At 40.9% G+C, this 21,654-nt stretch overlaps 1 protein-coding gene across 2 annotated transcripts; it reads right to left on the reverse strand.

The window, feature by feature from the left end:
* On the reverse strand, positions 1-20,382 carry AMPD1 (adenosine monophosphate deaminase 1). Of its 2 annotated transcripts, XM_032640071.1 has the most exons (16): positions 20,223-20,382; positions 18,929-18,940; positions 15,409-15,589; positions 13,944-14,109; positions 10,566-10,731; positions 7,775-7,994; positions 7,184-7,313; positions 5,960-6,154; positions 5,244-5,375; positions 4,317-4,480; positions 2,830-2,956; positions 2,483-2,646; positions 1,681-1,801; positions 844-1,017; positions 540-650; positions 1-180 (listed from the first exon to the last, which is right to left on the reverse strand). In XM_032640071.1, exons 1-16 carry the CDS (start codon positions 20,341-20,343, stop codon positions 22-24), a joined length of 2,343 nt encoding a protein of 780 aa, XP_032495962.1. In that variant the 5' UTR covers positions 20,344-20,382; the 3' UTR covers positions 1-21. The 2 variants fall into 2 exon arrangements, with proteins under 2 accessions (XP_032495962.1, XP_032495971.1); XM_032640080.1 differs by lacking the exon at positions 18,929-18,940 and having other exon boundaries at positions 7-180.
* Positions 20,383-21,654: the final 1,272 nt, after the last annotated feature.

Here is a 21,654-nt window from a genome sequence, read left to right on the forward strand (position 1 = left end):
TTATTATTTGGTTTATTTGTTTTATTCTCCTGATTTAATGCCTTCAGCAATTAAATTAAGTTCATAACACCAGGTTTCGTAGCGATAGGCCATGCGGATTTGGGCCACATTTGTCTTTCGGATATCATTTCCAGTAGGACCTTCTTCAAGGTAATTGTCGCCCAGAAACTTTGCTTTCTCCTATAAGAGAACAGGAAACAGAATGATTGTTGTCTCTTTTTACCCTGATATAGACAATAATTACATCCTCCACCAAGATTCCTTCCTTATGTTAGCTATGCAAGAGGAAAACAATAAACCATTAAAAGCACTCATCCAGTACCTCAATGTGCACGGTCTGCTGAGAAATCAATTATATTTTATTTCCCTTGCCCAAAAAGCATGGCCAGAGAGACAGAATAATTTTTTCTAGTCCCTGTCCATAGTAATTGCACATGATTTGTGAAATAATTTTTCAACATGTTTCCCCAACTAATTTTTCAATATTCAAGTTGCCAAATTCTAAACTCAGAAGGAGAGCCAGTCAAGGGCAGGTCTACCTCATGAGAAATTCCACATTGCAGAACACTGTTTCTTGCCACTTCACACATATCACAGGTACTCAGCTTGAAGACTTGTGCAGCAATGGCATATTCTTCCATTAGGGGCTCCTTGGGTTATTTATTTAAATGAGGCCAAAAAAAAAAAAAGAAGAAAGGAAGAAAAAGGAATGCATTAAAAGAAATAACCCACATCCTGCACAAAAAGAATAATGAAATATCTTGATTTGACTTTAAAATTCTGGGTGGTAAACAATATTTCAGCAAAATTATACTTGTATTACTCAAAATTCCATATGTGTACCTTGGTGAAGTGGAATTGCATCGGGTCATCTGTAGACAGTGAGATCATTAGCCCTTTCTGGAAGAAATCTAAAAACGGATTTTTGGCATATTCCAGAAATAAGCTGTTGTTACTTAATGGCGACATAGCGATGGGAATCTGGGCTAAGAAAAACAAATACTGTAACACAGGACTCTGTAAAGGAAGAGTGAAAAAAATTTTTTTTTCATGTTGAAAAAGGGATACAAACTAGAAAAGTTAAAACTTTCTGGTTACCTCAAGTTTTACCTTTCAACAAAATTATCACCTATTCTTTAAATCCCCTTGTAAAGAAGAATAATAGCTTTTAAATGTAAATACTATTTAGAAGAAATTTATTTGGGATCAATTTTCAGAAGCATTGCGTCAAACCCAGTTGTTTGTGTTTTAATTGTCTAAGTTAGATGGCCCATCTTAGGCAAAAGATTTCACCTTGAAACATTTTTTTTCTCTACAAGAAAGTTCTGACTCACACCAGAGGCATTTTAAAACATGCTATAACATGAAATCTGGTGAAAACCAGTTTCAGGTAAGCCAAACTGCCTCTGATTTATCCCTTGTCAGAGTTCTAAAGTGCAAGTCAGGCGACCTCCATTAACTCCTCCCTCACCAACTATCTAGGTAATCTTGAGCAACTTCCTTTAACTTCTCCGGGCCTCTGTAAAATGAGATGCACTAAATAATCTCAAAAATCTTTTTTGCTCTACTTTAATTTGATTCCAGTGTTGATCATGACTTGTCAGAATGATAAGGGGAAAAAATGCTGTTCCTCTAGCTCCAATATAAAAGTTAATATTGAGAAGAGAGCTTCCAACTCACCTTTTTTAAATTCAGGCCATGAGAGATATTATCCGCTGTCATGAATGCTGTCATGAGATGGGTGAGAGCTCCAGCTTCCCCACAGTGAGGTCGGAACAGAAACGTATTCATGCCTCGTTCCCTAGGGAAACGGAGCTACTATAGCAATCACAGGTGACTGACTGGGACCTGGCAACAATGCTGGGCATAGAGCGATTTATAAGAAAATCTGGTAGGAAACACCAGAACACTCTGAAAGGGAGTGGGGTATCCAAAGTATTCAGCAAAACTGACAATTCCAAATCATAATCTTAATTCTTCCCAAACACAGGCTTTTTGAAAAAAGAGACAACATAGGATATGAGGGTATGGAGGGAAGTTTTGATTACCTGAACAGAAACATCTTCAGTTTCCACCCAACGTTTACCAATATCACCATGTCGTTGTTTCTCCTACTCACACTTTAGCGGGGAAACATTTCCAGAAAACCCCATTATGATAGTCCTCTATTTATTCCTTACCCAGATATATCAAGAAAGGTAAAATGTATGGAATTTTATAGGAAATTGTACAGTGATTAGTGTAAATTCCTAAACTTCCAAAGAAAAGGAACTGTGAAAGTTACTGAAGGCTCCAAACTGTCCATTCCTGCCCCTAAATAAATAAAGAAACCGAAGAAAAAGACAAGGGAAAGAAATTTCTGCTCTGGGCCAGCGGGCAGCATCCCAGCAGCGTAGGCCCTCAATCACCTAGGGTGCCAATGTATGAGGAAAGAGGTGTGCTAAATAGAATCTCCTTCTAGCTCCAGTTCTCATCTACTTACTTTCTCAGGCTATTGAGCACCGTGATGTTTGCGTACATATAGTAGGCGTAGTAAGTGTAAGATGGATTCTTTTCCATGGTCCACTCCTGGGGCTTAGGGCTCTTGGAGGAGAACATGTGGCCGCTGTGTTTGGACTCATCATCCACACTGTCGAAGCCAGTAATCTGTCAGGAAGAGTGAGCCACGTACTGGGTTCAGTCTGAAGGCAGGGTCCCGGCCCTCAGACAAACTTTCAGCTTCCAAAGGCAAGGACCAAATGTCAGAGATAAGCATCAAGAATTAATCATGGTTAGGTAGGCGGGCTGGTTCATGTGCAGCCGTAGGAAGGCTTTCAGGGCCATGCTTACATGCTTGAGGAAGACACTGAGGTCTGGGTGAGCCTGGGGGTTGATGGTGGCCTCAAACACTGGCATGAAAATATTCTCCAGCATCTTTCCGAAGTGTGGAAGGAAATTCTTAGATCGGAACACATCACTAGAGGCAGGAATGAAGAGAATTTAGGAGGAAAATATTTTTTGGACTGATAGTTCAAAGCAAAGGACCAAAGGCAAGCAAAGGACTAAATGCCGTGTTCAGAAGAAGACCTAGTGTCTCCATCCTAGGTCCACTCTGGTACATTCTTCTTGGTTACCCATAAAGAAGGATTCAGTTTGGGTTTGGCATAGGAGGTATAAATTTCTTGCTCGACCACATGCCCCTATATCTTCTACAAATCCTCTGTGGTGAGAAAACTAAACGTTCACAGCTAAGTCCAGATAGAAAATGAAGAGTATGGGAACTCTGTCATGAAAGGTTCAATGATTTTTACGTGTGTGGTATCGTGAGCGTGAAACAGTTATCAAGAACACCAATGATATGCTGTGGCCAGGGGGCAATCTAGCAAATTCTTATATAGCACTCAATATATGCCATCCACTCTTTTAAGTGGCCAGAAGTATTAGCTAATTTAATCCTCATAAAACACAATAAATTAGGTACCATTATGACCCCATTTTAAAGATGATGAAACTAAGGCACAGAGAGGTCACGCAACTTGCCAAGGTCACACAGCTAGTAGAGCCAGGATTCAAGCATAGCCAGTCCAGAGCCAGGGCCCATGCTTCTAACCACCACACTCTAATGCTTTAATATCTCTTCCTTAATGATATTAGACAGGATGTTTTACTCCAGTCAAAAAGCTACTTTTTTTTTTGGCTAAAGAGACAGGATAAAACTCTTGCGTTGTCACAGGGCACACACAGCATGGAGGTAGGTGGCTAGACAATATATAAACACTTAAGTTAGATAAAAGATCAATGATATGAACATCCCTGAGGGCAATGAGTAATTAGCAGGTGATAATACCATTGATAAATACTCATTAATTATGGAGAACTTGAGCACTTGTAGATGAGACAATCGACAGACAGTGGTAGAGGTTCTGATACAAGAAAGGTACACCCCAGTACAGATGCTCATGGGAAAGAGTGAACTGGACACAGAGAGGAAGACCAAGAGAAAGAAAATGTATAGTAAAATATATATAGTTCTTATCTTAAGTCTTAATCATTCTCAAGAAGTTATTTTGTGATCTGCATAAAGTCCCCTGTTTTACAAAACAAAACCAAAAAACCTGGTTAGAAAACTGAACTGAAATGATCTTCCTAACTCCTGTCTGTCATCAAGAGTGCTAAACCCAGAAGGGACAAAAACAGGCACCCGGGCCCCAGTACTGAGTGCTGTTTAACAAAGCTTATTTCTGTCCAGATGTGATGTACATTCCTTGTTGGTGTGGAGGAGGTGAGGCAGGTGGGAGGAAGGCAGGCTTCAGGGTTTCCAGTGGGTGGGTACATACTAGATCCTGGGGACCTGGATCATCCATGTCATGTTGGGGCAGTAGATGTGGTTTCGGACGAACCAGGTGGAGAGTTTGCTCCACTCATCAGGACTGCGGCCGTAGATAGACAGGCGGGGCTCAGTGTGCTGGTACTTGGCGTCCACCAAGTCTGCACCTACCTCCTGCAAAGCCAAGAGAGGAGTCCAAAGCCAGGAATTCCCACGGGTCCCTCAGGGGTCTAAACCTGTGGGGTCTAGGGAGAGGAGATGGGTACTAAGAAGAACAGAGGAAATGTGAAAGGCAGTCAGAGGAAAACTATCAAGGTTAAGATGTAAGGAGCCTGAGAGGTGAGGGGGAGCTAGTCGGGCTAAAAGACTGATAGGATGTAATGGAGTCTAGAGAGAAAAAGAGTCAGACTAAAGATAATGAAATCCCAAGGCACTGCTGCAAAATAAATTCAGCTTTTCATATGCCCCCTATCTCCCCAAACACACATCTCCCAACTGCACCTGTCATTCCTGCCTCCTAATGTTCAGGTGTCATGAAGATCAGGATGGATTCTGATCCTAATTCTTCCTGAACTTACAACTCCAAAAGCCTGGAAGAGCCAGGTCCTTAATCCCAAATCCACACCCTTAGGGTCTCTGTCCTAGGAATCAAGGTCTTTGAAAATCATTACAGTGAATGTTTCAGAAGAAATTATCACATTAATTTGTGTATTGCCTGACCCCAGGGATAGCAACCTTCCTCCCTCCCTCCCTCCCTTCTTTCCTTCCTTCCTTCCCTCTTTTCTCTTTTCTTTTTTCCCTCTCTCCTTCTTCCCTCCCTCCCTTTCTTCTTCCCTCCTTCCTTCCTTCCCTCTTTTCTCCTTCCTTCCCTCCCTCTCTTCTTCCCCCTCCTCAAGAACCAGGCCAGGTACCATAGATCTGGTTGATTTCTCCTCACCTTGATGATAGTGGCAAAATATTCCCCATTAATGTAATTGTCTGTCTTCAGGTAGATGTCCCGTAGCTCACTTGCTCCTACAGGATTGTATTTGTCATTGAACTTATCAAAACGCTGGAAAGTCTGACGTCCCTGCATCAGGAAACAGGAGCACAAGTATATCTTTATCAGAGCTGCCTGAACACAGAGTTAGGGAATGGCCACAAGGAACAGTGGCCTGGTAACAGGAGAAGGGCTTGGCGCAGAGCAACTAAGCCAGTGCGCCACAACTACTGAGGCTGTGCTCTAGAGCCCACGAGCCACAACTACTGAGCCTGCGTGCTGCAACTACTAAAGCCTGTGCCTAGAGCCCATCTCCACAACAAGAGAAGCCACCACAATGAGAAGCATGCGCACCACAATGAAGAGTAGCCCCAGCTCATCACAACTAGAGAAAGCCCATGCACAGCAACGAAGACCCAACACAGCCAAGAATAAAATAAATAAAACAAATTTATTAAAAAAAACCAAAAAACAAAACAGGAGAAGGGCTTGGGCTCCAAGAATGGAATCCAATACAGCTGACAATGAGAGAACCTCAAAATTGTCCATGGGTTCTTTCAGTTAGCATGGTAAGCCCACGTAGTTTAGCGTTCTCTGAGAAGGGAGAGTTTGTAGGGGAAAGGCGTGTGGGGTTCTGAGTATTAGATGAAACTGACATTATCTTTTCAACCTACAGCATGAACATCCAGAGAATCAACAGTCAGGTCGTAGGGATGCATTCTTAATTTAGCAAAAAGTTCCTTTAGGGTCAGATTTTTCTCCTTGGTGCTATAGACCACTCTGTCAGCATCAACTTGGTAAGATTTCTTAATAAAGCGCAGTAGATGTTTCTGGTTCATGCAAGCGGCTGCATGGATATGGGTATCAACCTGTGTGTACATTCAGACAAAGAAAAACCAACAATCAGCTTGAGTTATGCTTCTCTGTGGTGCCTGCCAATCCCACTGTGATGGGAGAAAGGAGTATATGATAGGGGTGTGACCTGGCAGCTGGTGGAGGTGACCAAGCAAAGAATGAACCCATAGTACCTTTTTGTGCCCTTGTGAGGATGTGAAAGGTTAGGCTGGATAGAGTAATATTGCCTGCTTCTCCTGGATATCTGTGCGTCAAATGTACTTCCTACATTTGATCCACACAAAAGTCTTGGGGACAATTCTCCACCCATGAGACACAGCTGGAAGTGAAGCAGCTGCTACAGCTTTCAGCCCCAAAGGGAGAAAGGTTGAAATGATGAAGCCATGGCACAATGATGGCACTTATGAGTTAGGTATTTTTATGAGTACAATTTTATAAGCGGAAGTTTTGATAGATTAAGTAACTTGCCCAAGGTTATACAGGTGGCTGAGCCAGGGATTGGTCCCAAACCTCTGCTCATATATTTCCTACTCCCACTTCCTTGCAATCATTTAAGTGGTCAGAACACATCTTGGAAGTGTTTCTAGTTGATTAGTTTTCCATTTGCTATTCACAATCCTCTTATGAGCTAGATTGAGCAGATATATTTCTCAGTGTTACAAATGAGGAAACTGAAACTCAGAAATATTTAATCACTTCCCCCGCAATGTCTTACAGTCAGGAAGTAGAAGAAAGAGGACTAGAGTGAAGACCTTTCAAATCCTAGAATAGTGGTTTTTGAGGTTCTATTCGTTTTTATTATTTTTGTTGTTGATGATAACTATAATTTTTTATGGCAATAATGTGATAAACCTTTCTATGCAGAAAACAGTAGAAAAGGCATTTTAATCTTTTAGACTCATCTATCTCCTTTCATGAAGTTCTACTGAACCTGTAGAAATCTTACATGAATCAGAAAAACAGTATCTTTCTTGTTCTGTTCAAGAAATAAGTGGATTAATGTTTTTGTCCAGGAATGATCCCTGAGCACCGAATATGTTTACCTTCCTGCAGTTGTAAAAATCCCGGTGGGGGTTGCTCTTCAGCTCCTTCAACTCATCCATCTCATTGAGCATCTGATGGACCTGGAACTTGGAGGAGAGGAACTTCAGGCGCCGGTGGGTATAGGTCTTACTGTGAAAATTAAATCATGATTGTAAAAAGTTCCAGACATCTAAGGAAAACAGTCACAATTTCAAAACCATCAGGACCCTTATAACCTGTAGAAAACTATTATGTTTGTTTCCAAATGGAACTGGCTTACTCTGCATTAATCTAACTTGAAAAGTATTGGGCTCCAAGGACTTAATCTTTTCATCAAAATTGTACACAAATAATAATGAGGGAGGATTGGGGCTCAAAGCCTGTCTCAGCCACCTGTGTGACTTTGGGCAAATCACTTAACTCGTCAAAGTCTCAGCGTGTAAATCGGGAGTTATAAAAATACCCACCTCATAGAACGATTGTGAGGAGAAAAAGAAACAATGCACATGAAGGTTTTAACATAGTGTTTGAACCTTGTAAGCAATTAATTAATACGTAGTCTTACTGTCAGTAGTAGTAATAGTAGCAGTAGTTTAGGTCTTAACACTTACACGGGTCCTCGAGCAATTAATGCAAGTAAAAAATTCATATCATCTAAGAAGGTGTCCAGATTTGGGTAAGGAAGTGGCTTAGGCTCCTCTTTGCTGGCTGCTTCTTCATTAGGATAGATGTAAACCACACCGTCCTTCATTTTGAGGTGATAACCGAGGTTTTCCGGGAGGTTATCTGTTCGGAAGGGGTCTTCTCTCTTCTTCATGGGAGGGGTAAAGACTTTTTCAATAAAACACACAATAATATATCAGCACATAGAATGAATGACCACATAAAAATAACCAAAGTTAAATACTGTAAGATCTCATTTGTATGGAATTCTGTATGTCATAAGTTGTAATTATCCAGAGCTAAGCTAAAGTTTATTTTTACATTATTTCCCAAAGGTGACTAAATTAGTAGTATAAAATAACTATAACATTTTATCTAGTGTAAGAATGACTTTCAAGTTCTTCAGAATTGCTGTTTATATAATTGCAATACGACTTACAAACCATTTTCATTATTTATTAAAGTTGTTAAAGTCTTCCTGTTAAGAGCATTTTATTAACATTTGAGATAACTGCGTAGAAATAAAAGTAAAACTACCGTTAAAATGTAGAGTTTGGGCCTTTTCCTTATTTAAACCAAGCTTCTCTATCAGTCTTAATTTAGAGTGGTTATTTTTTAATAGACAATTTTTTGGAGCAGTTTTAGGTTTTAGGGGGGTGGCGTGATGAATTGGGAGATTGGGATTGACATATATACACAAATATGTATTAAATGGTTAACTAATAAGAATCTGCTGTATAGGGCTTCCCTGGTGGTGCAGTGGTTAAGAATCCGCCTGCCAATAGAGGGAACATGGGTTCGAGCCCTGGTCCGGGAGGATCCCAGATGCCGCGGAGCAACTAAGCCCGGGCACAGCAACTGCTGAGCCTGTGCCCTAGAGCCCGCGAGCCACAACTACTGAGCCCACGTACCACAACTACTGAAGCCCGCGTGCCTACAGCCCGTGCTCCGCAACAAAGCGAAGCCACCACAGTGAGAAGCCCGCGCACCGCAAGGAAGAGGAGCCTCCGCTCGCCGCAGCTAGAGAAAGCCCACGTGCGGCAGCGAAGACCCAACGCAGCCAAAAATAAATAAATAAATTTACTAAGAAACATATATATATATATATATATATATATATATATATATATATATATAAAAGAACTGCTGTATAAATTTTGATGACAAAAAAAAAAAAAGAAAGAAAAAAGAAAATGTTGGCACATTTTCTATCCAAAACTGAGATAAGGAACACGAAAGAAGTGAGACAGTACATTGCTATGTCAAATATAAACTTTCGAGTCCCTACTCTTAAATATACTAGAGAGATAAAGTATAATTTAGGAGAAACAAAGGCAAGTCATCCTAAATGTCAATACTATAGAAGATGAACAAACCAATGTTATGAGTTACCAAACTGGAACATGTTTACTAGGATTTTAATATTAAAAGGAATTAAAGAGAAGAAGCTCTAGAACTGGAAATTTTAAACAACATAACAATTTGATAGTTCAAAAACCTTAAATAGCTGCCTCCCCTGAATTTCAATTCTAGAAGTCTAATCCTAAAGATATAGAGCAATTGTACAAAAATGTCTTAATAAAGATGTTTATTGTAACCTTGTTGGAAATAAACTTTTATTTTTTTTTGCGGTACGCAGGGCTCTCACTGCCGTGGCCTCTCCCATTGCAGAGCACAGGCCCCGGACGCGCAGGCTCACCGGCCATGGCTCACGGGCCCAGCCACTCTGCGGCATGTGGGATCTTCCCGGACCAGGGCACGAACCCGTGTGCCCTGCATCGGCTGGCGGACTCTCAACCACTGCGCCACCAGGGAAGCCCTGGAGAGAAACTTTTAAAAGTCAGAAATCTAAACGCCTAAATATAGGAATTGATTAAATAAATTATGATACAGGTATACAATAGAAATTATTAAAATCTGATTGTTTTAAAATATGTACTATATAAGAAAGAAAGTAAAAATGAGATATATAAATAAAGTGCTATGGAAAGTCAAAACCTGTAGTTTACTTTTATACAGAGGTCAGAGGAAGGAAGGAAATGATAATGGTTGGGCTGCGCCTTGAAGGATGAGACCAGATCTGGACATTTGGACATATAGTAAAAAAGTGAAAGGAAGGGCAATGCAGCACAGGGAATGGCATGGCAACAGTACAGGGGCAGGAATGTGCTGAACTAAATGGACAACAGGATATGCTTCCAACCAGGACAAAGAGTTCAAAGGTGGAGTAAAGGAGGTAGGTTTATAAGTAGATTGAGTGTGCAAGTCCAAAAATAAATAAATAGCAGATAAATAAAACATAGTTAGAAGGCTAGATGGTGGTAGGCCTTGAATGCCAGGCTCAAGACTGGACTTAATTTTGTAGGGGGCGTAGTTAAAGGTTTTTGTCAGGAGAAGGATGTGCTCAGATCTGTTTTATAATAACTGGTACCAAAGTGAGGATGAACTGAAAGGAAGTGAGATTAGAATTTAACAGAATAGTTAGGAAGCTATTGCAATGATCTGGACAAAGAGAAATATGCACCTAAATTAGAGCTTGAGGAATGGTGAAGAGAGGCGGTTCTGAGAGATATTGTACAGACTGAATCAAGTGATTGGGCACTTGGGCGGGAGAGAGAATGGAGCCAAAGATGACTATGATATCTTAAAACTGGGTTACTTATAATCATGGGGCACTTTTAACAGTTAGTAGTTAAACCTAAAGCTATATTCCAGACATTATATAAGAAAATTACTTACCTGGATAGAAGCTCTCATTTGCTACCCAAGCCTCACCCTCAATGTTCCTCAAGTACTGGGAAGGGGTTTTTGGAAACCTCTGAAACGACTTCTGCATATATTTCTCCCGTATACACAATGCCCGATAAAGACCTTTGCAAACCATTTCGAAATCTTCAACCGTAACCTACCAAGAAAATTTCAGAGTAGCTCCTGTGAAAACTGGAGAAGTGGGTAAAGCTTGTCATTGGCGCCTCCCAGCTCTCTTGGGTGTCACAGCCCCTGCTGAGCCGCTCCTACTTCTCACTCAACTTGGGCCCTGGGTCTCCCTCAAGGAGCAGGCCCTGAAGTTTTAATCGCTCTTCCATTCTTGGCAAAACGTGTCTGTCCTATGAGTCTTTCCTTACAGTTCCATATTTGTTTTTGGTTTTTGCTAGATAGCAGTGATTATCTAACAAATATGATTAAAAGGACCCATTCTAACATGGACAATACTTTCTCCAGGTAACAAAAGAACATTTTAAGTATGGGCTTCTGAAGACAACATCTCAACTGAAAGACAATGTTGGTGTAATTTGAGAACTCAGATCACCTGCTGGTCAGTGTGGGAAAAATTGGGGAAGGAGTAAAGTGTCACACTTCCCTCAAACCCTGTCACCCATGCACTACTTTCTGTAGCTAGAGACGGATCAGAATATCATCCTGTGAGAAGTCATTCTTTGGGATGGTTTTGAACAGAATTTTATCTGGGACTAAAAACAGAGATTATAGAGTAAAATTTTCTTAGAACTGCTGGAAATTTCCTAAAACTGGCCTATTTCCCTGACCCCCATCCCCAACTCCTGGCTAGGCTTGACATGCCCACAGTTATAACTCTAAATCATTGCATGCTCATCATCAGAACCCAAAGACTTTCTGGGACCAATGTAAGCTTGTTCCCAATGGTTTGAAGTCCAGATATTAATCCTAAACAGTTGAACTCTTTTTAATGACTTGCTGACCTTGACCAAGAGAGTCTGGCACAGGTGCTAGGTCTGGGGGTCTGCTTCCAATAGCATGCTTGTTCCTTTGCTATCTAATGGGCCAGCCATCTAAAGCTCCTTGAGGACAAGAGCTGGATCTTATCCACCTTCTCGTCCTTAGCACTTAGCACACAGTGCCTGGCACAGAGTATGTGCTCAATAAGGACTGATTACAATGAATTTGTTATCTGGGATGAATGGCCTTGGGAACTTAGCCCTAATTCCCCCTTTACCTCTCTGTTCAGTTATAAAGGCAAAGACTGATTCAGGTACAGGCCACAACTAGGTGGAGTGTAGCTCAGCAGCTCAGCCACCTTCAGCTACCCGGTGTAGCCACATACTTGGTTCTTCAAAGCAATTATACTCCAATAAAGACGTTAAAAAAAAGACAAAAGAAAAAAGAAAGAAAAAGACTCCAGACCAAGGTTTCAGGTGCCCTCCAGCTTTTATAGGAGGAGAAGCTAATCCCTGACTTCTGTGAGCCTTGTCCTTCCTCTCATCTTCTTTCTTTTTATTCCTCTTTTCATTTCCACCAAGCACATAAGGATCAAGTTTGTCACTTAATATTTGTGGTTTTCTTGAACTCTGGCCTTCTCCAAACTTTGTTTTCCACGTTGCTATTAAACATTTCGTTTCAGTTATTTAGCATCTAAAATCCCTGCCATTTGTAGAGCACACATGTTACCAGGCAGAAAACGAATAAACAAGAATAGTGTCCATTTCATTGCTCTGTCATTTTTAAATATCTTGGGACTGACCCTAAGTGGGTCAGTTACATGAGAAGAGGGTTTAGGACCGGTCATTAAAACTATATTTGGAGCACAGACCAATGGCTAAACAGCAGTTTCACCAATATGATGTTGATTTTGCAAGTCCGTGTGGCAGAGATTTATTTATTGACCAACTGTTCTGGAGAGGACAAGCAGGTCAAGTTGTTTGCAACTTGAGTTTACTATCCCTGTGGCATACCAGAATCTGTTCCAAGCAATAATCTACTGTGTAAGCATCAGCTATGAAATTGGAAAGGACAGTTGGTCGAAAAACAGCAGCTGCATTAGAATGTTCTGACCTCTCGCTCATCTTCTTCTTCTTCTTTTTTTAAAAAAATAAATTTAGGGCTTCCCTGGTGGCGCAGTGGTTGAGAGTCCGCCTGCTGATGCGGGCGACACGGGTTTGTGCCCCGGTCCGGGAAGAGTCCGCGTGCCGCGGAGCAGCTGGGCCCGTGGGCCGTGGCCGCTGAGCCTGCGCGTCCGGGGCCTGTGTTCCGCAACGGGAGAGGCCACGACAGTGAGAGGTCCGCGTACCGCAAAAAAAAAAAAAAATTTATTTATTTATTTGCTTTTGGCTGCGTTGGGTCTTCGTTGCTGCGCACGGGCTTTCTCTAGTTGTGGCAAGCAGGGGCGACTCTTCGTTGCGGTGCACGGGCTTCTCATTTCAGTAGCTTCTCTTTGTTGCGGAGCACAGGCTCTAGGCACGCGGGCCTCAGTTGTTGTGGCACGTGGGCTCAGTAGTTGTGGCTTGCAGGCTCTAGAGCGCAGGCTCAGTAGTTGTGGTGCACGGGCTTAGTTGCTCCAGGGCATGTGGGATCTTCCCGGACCAGGGATCGAACCCATGTCCCCTGCATCGGCAGGCAGACTCTTAATCACTGCGCTGCCAGCGAAGTCCTCTCTCATCTTCTTTTCTCTCCATTCTTCTTTCCTCTTTTCTCTCTCTTTCTCCTGATCTGTTTTCTTTGATTGGTTAATCCTACCTGCAGCCCTTCTCTCCATTCTAGGTCTGCTCTGGGTCCATCTTTCCCCAAGAGCCCCTCCCCACTCTGCCCCCCGGGCCTCCCTGAGGCTCCCTTTCCTGCTTTATGATGCCCTCAGTGAGACTAGTTCAGTTGCTACTCTCTTTGGTCCTTTTGCCAGAATCTGTCCACTGTATTCTGTAACACACACATCACATTCTACTGCGTATTCGCATGTGCAAGCAAATGAGATAAAGGAGGAGAAATTATGTGAGATGATAAAAGCGAAACGGAAATATGTCATAGCGTATCGTAAACAACAAGGTCCTACTGTATAGCACAGGGAACTATATTCAGTATCCTGTGATAAACCATAATGGAAAAGAATATAAAAAAGAATATATATATATGTAAAATGAATCACTTTGCTGTACAGTAGAAGTTAACACAACATTGTATATCAATCATACTTCAATAATTTTTTTTTAAAGTTGCAGCATATTGGTATTGAAGTGTGATAATGAAGTATAGCAAAGGACCGGTGAGCTAACACCTTCTTCAAAAGGAAGGGGAGGAAGGAAAGAAGCTGAAACAATCAAGCTGAGTATCTTTCTAGCAGCTACATGTGAGGGGCAAGAAGCAACTCACCCCAGAGGAATAATCGCCTGTGATCTGCACTCTCTGAAAATCAGGCACGGTCTCGTAGGTGGGAGACGAAGAAATGTATTCATCAGTGTGGGACAGTTTGGTGGAAGATGTTTCACTTTGTGGAACGGACAAACTAATGGTCTTCTGTCCAAAGGAACGCTTTTTTCTCGGTTTGAAATTGAAAAATAAAAAGAGTTAACTTTATCTTCATTGCGAGTTTCATTGTGATAAGTTGATGTTCCACTATACAATTTCATTGTGAGGAAAAAGAGTGAAAATTAAATGTGGGCTGGGTGTCAGAAACAGGATCCAACTTTATGGAAAGGGGTATCATGTTGCAGTGTTCCCTTCGTCCTCGTATACCTTGGAAAAGTGGGTCTTAGGGAATGTACTAGAAGACTCTCAGCATGACACTGTCCTGCACAGGAGGCCCACTCCCAGCAGAACAGGAAGTCTGGGTGCTGCAGTAAGCACAGGCTATGTCAGTTAGTACCTGTGTCATTTGGTGCATGTCCCTTAAATTCTGTGAGCTTCTGTCTCTCTCTCTAAAAAAGTGGTGTAATAATGTCTACCATTCAGGATTTCTGTGAGATTTAATGTTTATAAAACGCTTAGCACACTACCTGGAACTTGTAAGTTGCTTGATCAACATTACTTCCTCAAATCAACATGTATTTATTCTGTTTCTACTTTGACCCATGCCCTATGTTAGGTCCTATGGGGGATGCCAAAGAAGGTGGATTGTTGTCATTTCCTTAAAGAGATAAAACCAAGGGAAGGACTGCAGAATGACCTCCCCATGAAGCTGGTTGGGGGAGGGGAGTGTTTTGAGGAGGGGGGTCCAGGTAAGTGGTCAATAACAGGTTTGAGAACTAAACTGTGGCACATGGTGACAGGTAGTGAGTACTAGAGTAGTTCAAAGAAGGGAAAATAAGCGGACTTTGTGGAGAGGGATCTGTTCAGGGAAGGCAGTAGATACACATCACAGGCATAGGATGGGCAGCGCCTGAGGGCAGAAACGGAGAGCTGTATCCCTGAGGCCTGGAGGAGGTCAGACTGGCTGAAGGGCAGGATTCCTCTCAGGCAGCACGACACTAAGGCTGACTAAGTACAGAGTCCAAAGATGAGGCCCTTGAGTTCCAGTTTCTATATGGTGTGGAAAAGCAGCCATCAGCCCACTTTGGTTTGGAACAATCACGTGGTAGATCATGTCCTCTTGCTTGGGTGAACAGGAATGCTTCAACTAAAGGCAGATTGGATGAAGGTAGGAAGGCCACTGTTTTCTTCTTTTTTGTCCTCGTCGCTTCGCCCTAGTGTACTCACTGTGTGTGTTTGGGGGGGTGTGGGTTTAACTCTGACAGAGTTTTTCCCCCAAGTTGAATCACCATTCAGAGTGAACCATCTGCCCTGACATTTCCCCTTCCTTGTGTCCCAACGTAATAAACATTCCACTTACACCACTTACCTCCTGCCTCCTGTGGGGGTGGACAGAGCCTCCAGCTGGAATAGGTGTTTGCACATCTCATGGTGCAAAATTGGACAGACCTCATCCACATCAAAAGGGGAGATCTCATGATGGCCTCCCTCATCTTTGACTTCAGAGGCAAACACTTTTTCAGCAAAGCTCCGTGTTGCATCATCAATACCTAAAAGGCGTTTTCACGTGTTAGTGTTCAAGCACTTTCTCAGAAGTCATCCGAGAGTTTCTGCTACACATAAGGCACAGTGCTAAGGACTGCCCTGGGTACATGGCTCCCCTGCTCTCCGCCCAGTGTGCCGGAAACATGATGGAGCTTCATGCCTATCCTCTCTTTAGTGGGTTTCTGTGTGGATAGCTTGGAAATCCATTCTCAGAATCACAGGTCAGATTCTTACAGCACACTTTAGAGGGTCCTAAAGATGGGATTGGGCTCTTGCAGGACTAGCACTTAACCCAAGATCACCTGTTTCTGGCGGGGCTAAGTTTGATTTCATAGTAACCATGCAGCATAGTCCTTCCTATCAGGTTGGTGGAATTTTTCTGACGGTTTTAAAGATGTGGATAGGGTTGTTGGTCCTTGGTGTTCTTCTTCCTGAACAGAATAAGTGATCTAAATAGTTCTGAGAAATAAATGTGTACTTTAGGGCCTTTCTTCCTCATAAGACAGATATTGTGTTTCTGTCACACATCACAACCTCATTTTTTTCAAATCCTGATGACTTGGTGATGTGCTGGTGTTGGGGGGGGAGGGGAATCGCTAATATTTACTGCCTAGTGTTGGGAGTCCCATTTCTTGTGGATATGTGACCTTCCATAATGAGTGACCTTTGGACAGCCCATTTTACTTTTACTTGCCTTAATTTTTCCATTCTTAAAATGGGTGGAAGGATGACCTTTAGCCTGGCAATGAACAACCCCAAGATCCTTTGGATACAAGACAACCAGTTTTATCATATAGGGTGGTGATGGCCATCAAGTATCTGCTTTTCTGTTAAGTTCTATTGTGTTTTCCAGACATCCAGCTGTTTCCATCTGAGTAGTTATAACCTCCAATACTTCTAAAAGTCTCTTGGTATTTCCAGAAAAGAGCAGGTAGCAAATAATGAGAATGGCAAACAGCTGGATATTTGGAGCAACAGCAGAAGACAGAAACATTCTTCATGTGATGACAAAGCAAACTGCATGCAGAAACATAGATCCCCTCGCTCCTGCTGCCCCTTCAATGTCTATACAAGTCTCCAAAATGACACATTTTCAATTACAATTTAGGTAAGTGTACTGTATTCAAGTACTGTTCTGTACTTACCAACTCCTTCACCTTCTCCTGTTTCAGTTTCCTTATGTATAAAATGGGAATACTAATACCTACAAACCTCACTCACAAGGCTGTTGTGACATCAAGTGAGATAATGTATGTGAAAATGCTTTTTTAGAGCAATTTTTTAAAGGAAAATAAAACACCAGATTAAACTGAATGACATAATTTGGTAGCATTGCTCAGACTGATATTTGGTATTTGGGGTTAGGTTAGGGTTATTAAGGAAACGATAAACGGTATGGCTTAGTATAGGCTGAAGCATACATTGGAAATGAGAGTAATTGACTCATAACTTCACCAACGCTAACAGTCAGGTCAGCCAGTTTTCAAACCTGGCTTGTCACAGCAGAGTAACAGAGAAGCCCAATGCGTTGGCTGAACTTCATGCATCTATTTGTCTCGTTGAGCTCAAGCACTTCCTGAAACTGACAAGCATCTTTGGATGCTATCCCTAGTTTTTTGGCAAGCACCAGGATCCATGAAGGAACGAACAAAACACTAAGTAGATACATTTGATGACCTGAGAATGCCTCCCCACCCCACAGCCAACTGTTCCCCAGAAATAGTATCATTCCTCCCTGAGCATCGCAGGCAAGCACATGCACCTAAAGGATGAATGACAAGCAGAAATTAGAAGAGGCTTCATGTACCATGGGTAGCAAATGGAAATAGGCCAGTGGGCTCTGATGATGAGGAGGAGGAGAATGAAGATGACTATGCAACTGGCTTGTCATGATGGGTCTGTGGCAATGCTCTTGGAGGTCTCAGGAAGGAAAGTATGGAAATGGAGTCCCAGGAACCAAATCCTACTCGCTTGAGATCTGGCTCTTCCAAAACAAGCATCCATTATGTGGGACTGCACATATCTATCTGTTTCATGTTTTTAAACATTGTTTTTTCTAGGTTGTACCTCCCTAAGTCACTATAGACAGTTGAAAAGTAGAAACTCTACTCTCAAGAAGTAGCTTACATTATCGCAAAAAATTATATGGTTGATATTTCCTTCCACTGAATCAACCAGTTGTTTTGGCTTCGTGTAACTACAGCTGAAATTTGATTCCTAATTCAAAAGCTTTGCCTTTCAAAAATACTTCAGGGAGTGGTGGCGATTAGGGAGAGGAAAGAGTGAAACTGACATTTCAAAAGGTGAGTAGATAAGATTTGGTGACAACCTAATTCATGGAGTAAAGTACAGATGACTCCCTGAGGTTTGTATAGACAATTGCTGAGTTCTTTTTTGAGCATGTTTGAGATAATGGAGCATCTGAGTGGCAACGTCTTGAGGTTAGGACATCCACATTTAGACAGAGAATAGATAAGAGAATAGAAACAAGAAGTAGAGTGGTGAAGCAGAAAGAACACTGGACTAGGAGTGAGAAAAAGTGTCTGTGACAGCTGGGTGGCCTTGGTAAAGCCATATAATCACTAGGAGCCTCAGTGTTCATCATCATAAAAGAGGAATATTAATAATAACAATGTCAACTTCAGAGAATTGTTGTAAAGATTGAACAGGAAATACTTTAAAAACTACACAGTACTATGCAGAAGTTGGGGATTATTATTATTAACATGGGAAGTGCAAAACTCTTGAGAAAAGAAATACCATGCTTGCTTCTTCACCCAACAGACCCAGAAAAACATGCTTATTTCTCAGCAGTGCTTTATTAATGTGTAGGAAAGACAGGTTGTAGATCTTTCATCTGCCACATGGCATCTCATAGAGGAACTCGGAGGCACCATGAGTACTATCAGTCCGTCAAAGGACAAGTCTGATTTGAGTTGGAGGGGAACATACATAAAAAGTTACAATTTTATCGAAAATGGGTTTCACTTTATCTGGTCACAAAAATTCACCATGGAATTTTTTGCATTGGAGGAGGGTTCACTACGGCAGGACTCAGTAGATCCCCTTAACTAATGTCTAAAGGAGAAGATTATTTTACGTCAGAATATTAAATGAATGTCCTCTGAGGTTTCTTTAAAAAAGGGATTTTTGGAGGCAGGAAAATTCATGAGTGCATTTGCTATGCTATGGGAGATCTATGGTCATTATAAATCTTTGTTGGCTTTTAATGGTATCATTAATAAACACTGCTGAAAAATACACATGCTTCTGAATTAAAGAATAGTATCTTTTAGAAATTGATACTTTGGCAAATGGCAGGAAAAATAGCCCAAAATACTCACGTTTTTCTTCAGCTGTATGAAATAAAATAGAACAAGATAAAATATATGTGGCTACTCATCAATGCTTTGGAATAGAAATAGGTAGGTTGGTATAAGAAAGGGGTGTGGTGGGATGTGTTATTAAAGCTCATTCTTCCATTTTTCTACAATTTGCTGCCAATAGAAAACCCTGGGAATATAGTTATTATATAGCTCTTCGTTTTCTTTTCCTTTCTAATTTGTCTCTTTAAATTTATGTTTATAATTTTAAAAAGGTACTCTTTGTAAAATGTGATTTTTAAAAACCTGATCAAGAGGGATGGAAACTCTCATACAATGCTGATTGCAGGTAAGCGAAAACAGATTCTTTGGTAAACAATTAACACCTACCAAACAGCCATTTCTGAGAATCTATTCTGAAAGAATCCTTAAACATGGAAAAAGCTTTAGGTACAAATATTATTGTCAGAGCACATTTATACTTAAAAAAACATAAGGAACGTAAGGGATTGGTTAAGAAAATTGGAATATTATACAGCATTTAAAATGATGTTTAGGAAGAGTTTGGAGTGCCATGGTAACTGATTAAGTTATAATGTGAAGCCAGAAAAAGGGCAGGATACAAAGTCACATGTATAATATAATCTCAACTGTGGTTTTTTAAAAAAAATTCTTTAAATTTTCAAAGAAAATAGTTTGAAAGAAAAACACTAACATGTTAAAAGTTATCTTTGGATGCTGAGGATTGTGGGTTTTTTTTTTTATAACTACTTTTCTAAATTTCTCAGTTTCTCTAAATGAGTGTTTATTACTCTTATTTTTCAGTGAAATGTCTCTTTTTATTTCACATGAAATGTATTACTTTTATAATGAAAAAGACAAATTATTATTTTGAAAATTACTCTGTGTACAAACCTGGATTGTGAACCATCAGAATACACAGATTAATATTAATGTTGCCATTATTCTCATGATTTTCAGCTAATGGTGTAGCTAAAGACATTTTATAGGACCCTTCTCCCAAGTGTGGCAGCACAGGTTTTGTTTAGACTAGCAGAGTAGATAATAAATATCTTACACCGTTTTCTACTGGGATCATCAAGGATGCTACTACATGATACAGTTTTAGAAAATTACCTCCCTCCTAAAACTAAGAACCAAAATCCCCTTGGAAACCTTGTCTTGTCTTTTCCTGAAATGTATTAGTTAAAAATACTATGAACCTTAAACAAAGGATTCCCGAGCTGACATGATAGTTAAAGGATTGATTGCATATTAAAAGAAGTGAACTCTACAAACACTTTTGCACACCTACCTGGAAGTTTCAACAGAGGCATTGTGCTGGGATCCTTGATTCTAGGATGGCACAGTAGAAAGGAAGAGACAGGAGACTGTGGGGATGACTGACTGACAGTATAAAACACGCTGATATTCATTTTATTATTTTGCTTTGCCCCTGTAATTTGACCCTTCTCTGCTAAAAGGAGACAGATGAGCTTTAGACCTATTTATAGCTTTAGGCACTGACTGTGAAAAACAGGTGAAGCCTTCAATGTTTACCCTGGGATTTTAGACAAGATATCTGTGGTAGGCCAGAAATTGCATTTCAATACTTTCTAAATCTTCCTATGGATTGGATTCTCTTCAAGTGTAGTTTTCTTGTATGACTGGACCACTGATGACCATTTTCCACCCTAGTGAAACACAATGAAATCGTCCATGCTTCTGGAAAGTCAAGGTCCTCAGGATTTCTGTCCTGAGAACAGCTTTCTGTGGTCAGAGAATATGCTGGTACATTCATCAAACTCTCAATACACACACACACACACACACACCTTAAGAAATATTCCTGACTTGGCAGAAATTCACCTGACAGAATTTATTTAATGAATTAAGTCATAAATTTACTTCAAATCTTGTGGAAGCACAACTGCCATCTAGAGTGCTCAGGGACCCTCACTCTATATATTGTTACAAAAAGAATGTATTTCTCATGCATAACATTTTATAGTACACAGAGCACTTTCCAAATATTATCTATTTGACCCTGCTTACAATTCTATAAGGCAAGGAGCACCTTACCCTTGCTTCCCAAATTAGAAAACTGGGGCTCTGGGGAGAGACGTGCCTTGCCCAAAGTCATTCTGATTGTTAATGCGAAGCCAAGTCTCTCTGGACCAAAATCTCATGCTCCTTCCACAATAACACAGAGTCCTGGTTACAGCAAAATACAGGAAGACCTCAATTTTATTGTGCTTAACTTTAACACACTTTGCAGATATTGTGTTTTTTACAAATTGAAGGTTCGTGGCAACCCTGCAAGGAGCAAGTCTACTGTCACCATTTTTCCAACAGCATTTGCTTACACTGTGTCTCTGTCACATTTTGGTAATTCTCACAATATTCCAAACGTTTTCCTTATTATTATATTTGTTATGGTGATTTGTGATCTGTGATCTTTGATGTTACCATTATAATTGTTTTGGGGCACCACGAACGCATGCCCGTATAAAACAGTGAACTTAATCGATAAATGTTGTATGTGTTCTAACTGCTCCACTGACTGGTTCCTGTCTCCCCGCTTCTCCTTGGGCCACCCTATTCTCTGAGACACAGTTATATTGAAATTAGGCCATTGAATAACCCTACAATGGCCTCAAAGTGTCCGAGTGAAAGGAAGAGTCTCACGTCTTTCACTTTAAATCAAAAACTAGCAATGATTAAGCATCGTGAAGAAGGCATGTTGA

The sequence above is a fragment of the Phocoena sinus genome, chromosome 1 (assembly GCF_008692025.1).
Source record: "Phocoena sinus isolate mPhoSin1 chromosome 1, mPhoSin1.pri, whole genome shotgun sequence".
In the NCBI taxonomy this organism is placed as follows: domain Eukaryota; kingdom Metazoa; phylum Chordata; class Mammalia; order Artiodactyla; family Phocoenidae; genus Phocoena; species Phocoena sinus.

Coding starts and splice junctions, on each gene's coding strand:
- AMPD1 (XM_032640071.1), bottom strand. CDS start 20,343: ATGAATATCAGCGTGTTTTATACTGTCAGTCAGTCATCCCCACAGTCT. Junction 2,957..4,316: donor ATCCAGGTCCCCAGGATCTA/GTATGTACCCAC, acceptor TCCTGCCTCTAG/TGATGTGTTCCGATCTAAGA. Junction 1,018..1,680: donor ATGGCCTGAATTTAAAAAAG/GTGAGTTGGAAG, acceptor CTTCCTTTACAG/AGTCCTGTGTTACAGTATTT.